Source organism: Triticum dicoccoides, chromosome 5B, assembly GCF_002162155.2.
Source record: "Triticum dicoccoides isolate Atlit2015 ecotype Zavitan chromosome 5B, WEW_v2.0, whole genome shotgun sequence".
In the NCBI taxonomy this organism is placed as follows: domain Eukaryota; kingdom Viridiplantae; phylum Streptophyta; class Magnoliopsida; order Poales; family Poaceae; genus Triticum; species Triticum dicoccoides.
In genome coordinates this window covers 645523680-645534055 of record NC_041389.1, presented here as the reverse complement: position 1 = coordinate 645534055, position 10376 = coordinate 645523680, and the positions used below count along the sequence as shown (strand labels likewise).

Sequence of the window (10376 nt, the reverse complement as noted above, 5' to 3'; positions counted from 1 at the left end):
GCCGTCGTGCTGCCGGAGTTCTCCCTCAACTTCTCCTCTCCCCTTGCTGGATCAAGAAGGAGGAGACGTCCCCGGGCTGTACGTGTGTTGAACACGGAGGCACCGTCCGTTCGGCGCTTGGATCGGATCTTCCGCGATTTGAATCGCCACGAGTACGACTCCATCAACCGCGTTCTTGTAACACTTCTGCTTAGCGATCTTCAAGGGTATGAAGATGCACTCCCTCTCTCTCGTTGCTAGCATCTCCTAGATTGATCTTGGTGACACGTAGGAAAATATTGAATTATTACTACGTTCCCCAACAGAGAAAGCCCGGCACCCAGCAGTTTCAGCCCGCATGTGTTTTTTATGTGCGCTGCGATTTTCCTATTTGTTTAGAAAACTGCATATTTACAGATTGATCCCTATGGTTCGTGCATTTAATAACTCCACAACTGTGCATCGGATTGAAATGCTTTAAACATGTAAAATGCTTAGAATTTCACCTAGTTTCATAATTTGCAACTTTTTTTGACACATGAAACAGTAGGAGAGCCTCCTGCTGTGTAATTAAATAAATAAATGGGTGTATTTACATATGGTTTTTACAGGCCATCCCCTTTGGGGAGGGCTAGGGGAGCAGGAGTCTATAAAGAGGCTACAAAAGAGTTTAGAAAGGAAATTTGCTTTTCCCCAACTCTATGAGTTAAAAGGGAGAGGTCTACTTTTAATCTTGAGATCCAGGATGCTTTAGTAGGTGTTATTCCTCTCAAGAGCTTATTGTTTCTTTCTTTCCAGATGCTCCAAGATGCTTGTAAGAAGATTGCCATGAACAGTGGCTTGTTCCAGGACATTTTTGCTAGGTTGATCCAATCTAATCTTGTGCCTTGTGTATTCCAGCAAATGCCAAGGTCTGACCAATAGTTTTTGCTAAAGGAGCATTCAAAGAAGAGGTGCTCCACAGTTTCTTCCAAATTGGACTCGCAAAGGAGGCAGGTATAATCGTTACCAATGTTGTAGTGCCTTTGCTTCAACATGTTTCTGGAATTAAGCCTGACAGACAGTAAGAGCCAGCCGAACACCTTGATTTTCATGGTTGCTTTAGATTTCCATAGCCAGTTATAAGCCTGATGGGCCCGAACATCCTTGAAGTAAAACTTGTAATACTTGTTTGCCGAGTACATCTCAGTCCCCCATGTGAGGATCCACTTGACAGCAGCATATTGGCTGTCCTGCAGTTGAATGTCTAGGACCAGCCGTTGAAGATCTCTTGTCTCTGCATGCGCCTGCACCGAGAGCGGAAGGTGAAAGGTTTCTCCTAGTCTCGTGGTCCCCAAGAAATCTTTGACCGAGAGATCCTCCTGAATAGCGAACAAGAAGGCCCGCGAGTGTGTTTCTGATAGAATATCATCAAGCCATAAATCTTTCCAGAAAAGAATATCCTTGCCCGTGTGCACTTGAGCTTTAGTAATCCCTCGATAGATCGGCATGAGTTTTGTTACATCTCGCCACCAGAAGGAGCCGCAAGAGTCAGATGCGTGAGGGATCTTGTTACTGTAGTATGTGTTCCATATTAGCTCAACCCAAGGCAGGTCCCATCGATTGTAGAATTTATGGAGGTATTTAAGTAAGGGCCATTTACATTTGTGCCCCTAACTCGAACCCACTACTCAGATTTGTCCCTAATTTCGAAGCATGCTCAAATTTGCCCCTCCACTGTTAGTTCACTGTGTAAAAATGCCCTTCTATGCCGTTATCATCCGGTCAAAGGGCTTTGACCATCTAAGGGGCGTTTATTAGACATTTTGCCCCTGCCTCCATGTGTCACTTACATGTGGGACCCACTCAGAAAAAAAATAAAAAGGAAAAAATGTTTCTCTCACCCCCTCTGTCCCTTTCACTTACATGTGGGCCCCTCATGGCCTCTCTCTCACCTCCCACCTCTCTCCCTCTACCTCACAGCCTCTCTCTCTCTCTCAACTCCGGCGACCGCAAGCTACTCAGATACCGTGCGCTGCAGCTGCCAGCTCCCCGAGCACTGTAGCCCTCCCTCCATCCATCCATCCCTCTTCCTCCCTCCCCCACGACCTCTCCCTCTCTCACCTCTAAAGAGCGCCACCGTCGCCGTTGCCTTCGTCTCCGCGCGGCCAACGGCAACCCCAAGCGCCTCCACCTTGCTAGGAAGCTCTTACAAGATGCCCTCATCCTAAAAGCCAACTAATTTGATGAGAGATGACTAGTGTCGAGTGCCACAGCACATCTTCCCCGCCTTCGACCTCGGACCGCCGATTTTGATTCGATGTCGTTGAAGCACGTCGAACGATTCCTTCCGCCAAAGGCTAGCTCGGGATAAAGGAGCATGTCCATGAGCACTGCAGGCCAGCTCTCTTCTAGCCCACGCAATGAATCGGGCAGGGGACACCCGTAGACGACGCCCCGGACCCCGTCCTCTGCCACGGTCGTCGTCGTTGACCTCCAGGATTCGACCGCCCCAAGCCACCGTAGACCTCCCTGACATCCGTTCCGCCATTGCTGTAAGGTCGCGCCCCTAACGCCCTCTTCCCCCTCTTGATTCTGCACCCGTAGCTCCTAGCATGAAGCCGCCCGCCATGACCGACCTCGGGTGGTCGCATGCGCGTGTTACCACCTATCTCTGCGGCGCCCAACTCGCTTGGTGTGCGTCCCGCAGATACACTGAGCCCCTCGGGCCCTCCTCTCGCAGTCGTCCGGCTACCAACGGTGAGCTGCCGGCAAGTGAGCCGCTCACGGCCAGGCATGTCTCGTCGTGGACCAATTTTGACCTTGACGGTGGGTCCCGTGGCCCACATGTCAGGGAAGGGACAGGGCTTGTGTGTGAAAAAAATATTTTGTTTTTATTTCGGTGGGTCCACCGGTAAGTGAGAGAAAGGGTGAGAGAGACATTTTTTCAACTTTGGGGTAGGTCCCATGTGTAAGTGAGAGAGATATTGCTTTTTTTACTCTGGTTGGGTCCCACGTGTAAGTGACATGTGCATGGAAGGGCAAATATGTCCAATAAACGACCAGTAGACGGTCAAAGCCCTTTGACCGGACGGTAACGGCATAGAAGGGCATTTTTATAAGGGGAACTAATGGCAAAGGGGCAAATTTGAGCATGTTTCCAAATTAGGGGCAAATCTGAGTAGTGGGTTCGAGTTAGGGGCACAAATGCAAATGGCCCATGATAAAATTATTAGTATATGAGATGTATGATATAAAAATTATATCGTTAGAAACCTCTTTCACATATGATTTCGATGGTATGCTTTGTGTTACATGCATGTCATATATCATTGTGCTAACCCGTGGTCAAAGATAACCTTGAAAAATGTATTAGGCCCTATATAAGTGGAAGGAGGGAGTAGCTCAAGTGTTCTTAGTGATCACGTTTTCCGGATCTTTGGATATCGTTAAGTGTAACGATATTCCTAAAACAACATTGAGATTATGACGTTGGAAGAACGATCATATTGAATCGACCTAAACTTGTTTGTTATGAATTGAGATAATATCGTCTATAATCAATTGTAATAATATGGAGTGTTAACGTGTGATTTTGCTCCTTAGACCATGAGAGTATCGTGGTCGCTTCTTACCGTATGGTGGGTTTTGGGGTTGCTCAAACGTCAGCTATAACACGGTAATCATAAGGACAACTTACAGGTTAATCGGAAAGTTTGACAGGTGCTTGGATAGCTCGAGAATGGGATTTGCTCCTCCAACGATGGAGAGACATTCTTAGGGCCCCCTTGGTGTGATGGCATCGATCGTCGTCTAGCCAAACATAGGTGACTTCGTCACGGGATGCCGAAACACAATAACGAGAAAGAAGAACAAAACCGGTAATGAGGATTTCAGTATAGTGAGCATTGTGATGACTCAAGAGGATATCGATGCATCCCGGGTTTTGTGAAGTATCGTGAAGCAAAGGGAACATCACATGATAACCATAGGTTCACTCGAATATCATTTGTGTGATCATAGGGATCGATATGGACGTCCATGATCCCGATGTCGGTCATTGAACGAACGGTTTCATTCATGTCTATGGATTACCGAACCTACAGGCTCACAAGCTTAAGGAAATCACGATATGTTGAGTGTTAGATAGGATGGGAGTGATGAGAATATATTTGTGAAATTGTTTCATTTATATTCGGAATATATTCGTGGAGGCGTATCCCGGGTCGATTCCTACGGCCAACCTTGCCGGCGCGTGCAAGTTGTTCCATGAAATGCCACTGCCGATGCTGACGGTCGACGACCCTGACTACGCCGCTTTCATGGAGAGCGTCATCTTTGGGGGCCGTGGTGAGGCCTTCAACTTCGACGGTCAAGACCATGCTTTCGATCCCAACGCGACCCAAAGCCAGGACGGTCGCGGCCAGTATGGTGATGACCTATTCAGTGGCCATGATGAAGATGAGATCGACGACCATGGCAACTCATGGCATGAAGATGATGACATGTATTGTGAAGATGAGGAAGAAGAGATCGACATTGCGGAGGAGCCATTGGTGTTTATCGATGAGCTCACCCAAAGGGTCAAGGCAAAAAGGAGGCAAAGCATTCGCACGGGATTATACACCCAAGAGGAGGACACTTTGATTTGCGGGAGTTGGATGAAGATAGGCCAAGATCCCACAAAAGGTGCCCAGCAAAAAGGATGTCTTTTGGACGAAAGTTCACAAAACTTTTCATGAGCTAAGGAAGTTTGCCCCATACCAATTTGTGAGCACCCGCGGCATCAACTCAATCCAAAAGAGATGGGGGTTCATTCAACAAAAGCGCAACACGTATTGTCCCGCGCTTGAGAGCGTCCAAACCCGTCCCGTGAGTGGCCTAGACGTTGGTGACTTGATATGAACCAGAGAGGAAGGCTTGGTTCGTGAACGGGCAGAAAGAGATGTTCGCACAAGACGGCCTGAACTAGGTGAGACCTCGGTCGTGGACTATGGTCGTTCATTTTGAAGGCTGGCTAGTGTGCCGGCAGCTGGCTTTGTTGTCGTCGCTAAAAACTTGTTCATTGTGAAGGCAATCTAGTGTGACGGCCGCTGGCTTTGTTGCCGGCGTAAAAAACTTGTTCATTTTGAAGTTTGGCTAGTGTATCAGTCACTAGCTTTGTTGGCAGCGTTAAACTAGGGAATGGCCATTTTATAGGCCGCTGGCATTATTGCCGACCAGCATGAACCACAGCCGCTGGCGTGACTATGGCGGCTAGCATTATCTACATCTTTGTTGCTTTAAAAATATTGCATGCAGCCGAACAAGATGTGACCGGCCACATTCAGAAATCCGGGCAGACACCGTCATTGCCATTCCTAAACGGACAAAATCCAAACAAAACAGACATCCCCATCCCTAAACGGACAAAATCCAAACAAAACAGACATCCTTTTGGTGCCATCCGTAAACGGACAAAATCCAAACAAAAAAGACATCCTTTTGGGCTTGTGCGTCTAAAGAGAAAGATCAAAGTATTGTCCTGGGTCTGGGGAGACAAACACTGAGGCTGTTGCCTGCAAAACCCGCTTGATTTATTATGCGAGAAAGAATAAAAAGAGATGGCTTTCAATCTCAAACTTTTGAGATTCAGGGTCTTAAACATATGATTACAGGATCCAGAACATGTATCGTTTACTCTTACTGACAGTAGGTACTTGATACTCCCTCCGTCCCAAAATAAGTATCTCAACTTTAGTTTGTACTCCCTCCGTCCCATAATATAGGAACGTTATTGACACTGAGTACAACTTTATACTAAAGTTGAGATTGTCAATAACGTTCCTATATTATGGGACGGAGGGAGTACTAAACTTGAGACACTTATTTTGGGATAGAGGTAGTACACATCCTCATCCCATCATCCTCATCCCATGACATTCCCATGACATTCAGGACAAATACCATCTTTTGTGTGACCAACCAGAAGAAGGTTCCAAGCCGGGTCATCAGTTTTCAGGTCTTGGAATTCACATTGCAAACTTAAGCTTTCTCCAGTTATGGGCATAATCTCCTCTGAAGAGCTAGCTGCGAGCTTGAGCTTGTTGTCCCGGGGTATCACTGCAACCAATAAAATAAAACAAAAACAACTTAGATATGTACACCATCTGAACATCTCACTATGTTGTTTGCGACAAGTATTGACACATAAGATGAACAGCAAAACCACATGCAATGGTTTTGCTGTGCAAAAAAAGAAGACAAACAAGAGGTACAAACAGCATTGGATTGGGGTACCCTGATCAAGAGAATTCTTTCACCCTAAATATCAATGTAAACATAGGGGGCTGGCCGTAATCTGCTGCAGACCAGCGGCATGGGGCTGTGTGCTCAGGTGGCACAGGACTAGAGGCAGCGAGAGGGCGGCCGACTGAAGAAACATGGGAGTCCTGACAACAGTCCAGGTGAAATGATGTCGGATGAGGCATGTGAGGATTAAGAAAACAGTTGGAGGGGTTGTCACCAGAATCAAGAGGAAGACAGACACATGAGGGCGCCAACGGGGCTAATACTACAGGAATTTTACCTAATGAAAATTCACGTGCAGGGAGAATGGCTTTTCACTGGCCCAATACCGAGTTACACGAAATACAAGCACTATCTAGAACAAAAGTATTCTAACAGAAAAAGGCAAAGATGTGACCTGATTGACCCAAACTAACCCAATGAAACACATTCTAAATCTTTTACCAACAGAAAAGTATGTGTTAAAGGTCTGTACATATAATCTAAAAGGTACAAGACATTTGCACTGATATAAAATTAGAGGACCAAGTTTTATGCTTTAGAAGAGCAATCACAATAGTGTGGTTTCTAGAGTTTTGCTTCAGAATAGCACACCAAAGTAGTAGCAAAAGAAGGCTGCGTGCTGAATCAAGAACTACCACGTGTATAGATAGTGAACAGTCTCGTGAAAAGCAAAAGATCCAACAAGGAAAAAATGGTAGACTCTGGAGGACAACTTGACGGCAGAAGGAGCAAGGTATTATTATTTATAATATAGTACTCCCTCCGTTCCTAAATATAAGTCTTTGAAGAGATTCCACTATGGACCACCTACGGAACAAAATGAGTGAATCTACACTTAAAATGCATCTATATACATCCGTATGTAGTCCATGGTGGAATCTCTACAAAGACTTATATTTAGGAACGGAGGGAGTATAAAGTTTAGTGCACCTACACAACTGGAGCAGCTAAAACTCAAAACACTTGAACAGCCTAAGAGAAGATTGATGACAGCAAATATATTAAAGGCCTCAATTAATTAATATTGCTATACCAAAGCAGCACAACGCAACCTCAAAAGGCAGCAAAAATAGAAATTTTGGGACAAGAGAAAAGCAATAGATAGAAAATAACACAGGGCAAACAGCCCTGATAAATAGAGCGGTATGTGTCCAGAAGTCCTTGTGCTGAGAATTGCTAATGCCTAATGAAGGGGGGAACACTCCAAAGAGACCCACAGAGAGAGCAGACAGCGCAAACTACTCCCTCCGTCCCAAAAAGCATGTCTTACATTTGTCTAGATACGGATGTATCTAGGCACGTTTTAGTGTTAGATACATCTGTATCTCGACAAATCGAAGAAAAGCTTTTCGGGACGGAGGTAATAGATATTAAGCATGCAGAAGTCTCACAGTTCAATTAGCCTCACAACCAGGCAGGATATGTATTGCATCATATTTAAGATAAATAGGCAAAGACACCAGTGTTACACTACCATATCCAACAGAAAGCTAAGCAAACACAACCATGTTGTATCGATACGTAATTACAAGGGACAACATTTGAATATTAAGAGAGCTTACCTGTTGGCCTTACAAGGTATTTGGAGAAGACAGTTGGAAGTAGGGGCACATTAGAAAAGAAGATTTGGTGAGCTTCCATGGGTTTTTTCTCATTCACGCACGCAACATTGTAGGGCTGCTGATTGATATATTTAGTAGATGGCTGCAGATCTTCCTGGTTCATGTCAACCATGATCATCCACGGCTGTCGAGAAAGTTCATCTTTCCTCAACAGGCAGCATAGGGCGTCCGGATTGTTCGCACAGACGACTGGGAACTGGGGAAGACAGCGAGGTATGTCCAGAGCATGGAAACCATCTTGCGCCCAGAGAAGATCCAGGTTGATCCCCCAATGAATCTTCCACTTGAACTTGCTACCATCCCCGATATCCAAAGTCCATACTGTGATCTTTTGGAGAGGCTGCTGCTGCCCTTGGATTCTCTCAAGAGGCGGACGCCAGCCATCAATGCGGACAAAGTGCATCATGCCTTGGCTGACGGACACACGTCGGAATCTCACCGCTAAGCACTTTGCCATCTGTGCCTTCTTAGAGTTCTCTTTTCCTCCAAGGAAAGGCATGACCTGTAGCTTCTCAGAGTACCCATCTCCTCCAGGGAAAGGCACGAAGTGGAGCACCGGGGACTCTAAATTGGAGAAGTCGCATAGCAGGACACCGCTCAAGTAGTCGACACAGCAGAGGAACCTGTGGCCGAAAGCAAGCACCTCCTTAGTTGACCAGAGGATGGGGAACTGGGTATTGCTCTCGTCTTGCGGCTGGGGGGCAGGCATCTCGGGGAAGCGTTTCCACTCTTTGGTCTTGGAGTTGAAGACGTAGAGCTCGACAAACATGGAATAATTGTCAGGGCCATTCTTTTTCTGGTAGACCTTGAGGTCGGAAACGATGTAGCTGTTGTCCGGGAGGCGCAGGATGCCTGTGGTGAATTTTGACATCAGAAACGGGCTTACCATGGGCTCAGTGTACAGAGGGAGCTGATCCACCGAGGGGGTACGACCAGCTGTGTAGACGAACAGATCTGACGGCAAGTCGTGGGGCTGGCTTGGGATGTTGATTTCGAAGAGGACGAGGTCCTCGTCAGTTGCCCGGACGTAGGGATACGCGGGCAGGCGGGAGGGGACCACGGGTTCGACTGAGCCTTCCCGCGGCCACTCGAGATCGAGGTAAGAGACCTCTGGAGGATCCGAGAGGGCGAAGGACAAGAAGCAGCGGTGGCCGGTGGCCGTGACGACTTCAACGGCGGTCTTCTTCTTATTGGCCGCCTCACGTGCAGCGTCTAGGTCGGCATGGCTGTGGGTGCGGCCGGAGCGATCCAGCATCACCCAATCGGGGAAGACGACGGTCTTCTCCTCTGGCTCTGGCGCGACTTCGGTGGCCATGGCGGTCTCCTCCTTCGACTCTCGCGCGACTATGGTGGCTACGAACATCTCCTCCTCCAGCCCGAGGCATGGCGATCGGATCTGGAATTTAGCAGCCGCCGCCTCCACAACCCTAACCCTAGGTTGTTCTTCTTTTGGCGGCGCGGGGGGGTGGGGGGAGGGGAAGGCGCTGATGGGCGAGGAAATAGGGCAGCGTCTCGCCTTTTAGCGCGAGCCGTGAGGTAATGGGCCAGCCCAACGCGGGACGCCCTGAATGGGCCGCCTCACTCACTGCTGTTTGGTTCCCGCACACGTACGAGAGCAACTAGTTAAGGAGCGCTCCGAACGCAACGATCAGCGTCATTTGGTGCGCTCTCAGTCATTCGCCACGTGTCGCGCTTTGGACGCTCCCTCTGGATTTTGTTTTTCTTTTCGCACACGTTTTCGGCTTTTTAAACGGGTTTTTTCTCGGGTTTTTTTGACGTTTTGGTTTTCCCCCAGTCTTCCTTAGCTTTTCGATATAAAAAATCAAAAAAAAATATGTTTGCGCGAAAAATATTTGTTTTTTTCCTTTCGCGAAAGTCACGGTTTTTCTTTCGCGAGAGGCACGGGTGTGCTTTAACGAGAGTCACGGGCATGCCTTTCGGAAACGAAAAAAAACGCATTTTCTGTTTTTTTCTTTCGCGAGAGTCATGGTTTTGCTTTCGCGAAAGGCACGGTTGTGCTTTCGCGAGAGTCGCGGCCGTGCCTCTCATAAAGGGAAAAACAAAATGTGTTTTCTGTTTTTTTTCTTTCGCGAGAGTCACGGTTTTGCTTCCGCGAGAGGCACGGTTGTGCTTTTGCGAGAGTCACGGCCGTGCCTCTCGAAAAGGGAAAAAATACGCGTTTTCTGTTTTTTTTTCTTTCACGAGAGTCACGGTTTTGCTTTCGCGAGAGGCACGGTTGTGCTTTCGCGAGAGTCACGACCGTGCCTCTTAGAAACGGAAAAAAACGTGTTTTCTGTTTTTTTTTCCTTCCGCGAGAGTCGCGGTTTTGCTTTCACGAGAGGCATGGTTGTGATTTTGTGAAAGGCACGGGCGTACCTCTTTCGAAAAGGGAAAAATACCGTGCTCTCGGTTCGGTTTTTTCATCCAATTTTTTTCGTGAAAAAAAGTTTGTCAAAACCTATCAACATGAGATCTAGTTTTGAAAATCTCGACGCGAGGAATCCA

General features: G+C 47.2%; 1 protein-coding gene across 1 annotated transcript; it reads right to left on the bottom strand.

Moving 5' to 3' along the window:
- Positions 1-5512: 5512 nt before the first annotated feature.
- LOC119312302 lies at positions 5513-9346 on the bottom strand. Its single transcript, XM_037588025.1, has 2 exons — positions 7812-9346; positions 5513-6060 (listed from the first exon to the last, which is right to left on the bottom strand). Exons 1-2 carry the CDS (start codon positions 9232-9234, stop codon positions 5867-5869), a joined length of 1617 nt encoding a protein of 538 aa, XP_037443922.1. The 5' UTR covers positions 9235-9346; the 3' UTR covers positions 5513-5866.
- Positions 9347-10376: the final 1030 nt, after the last annotated feature.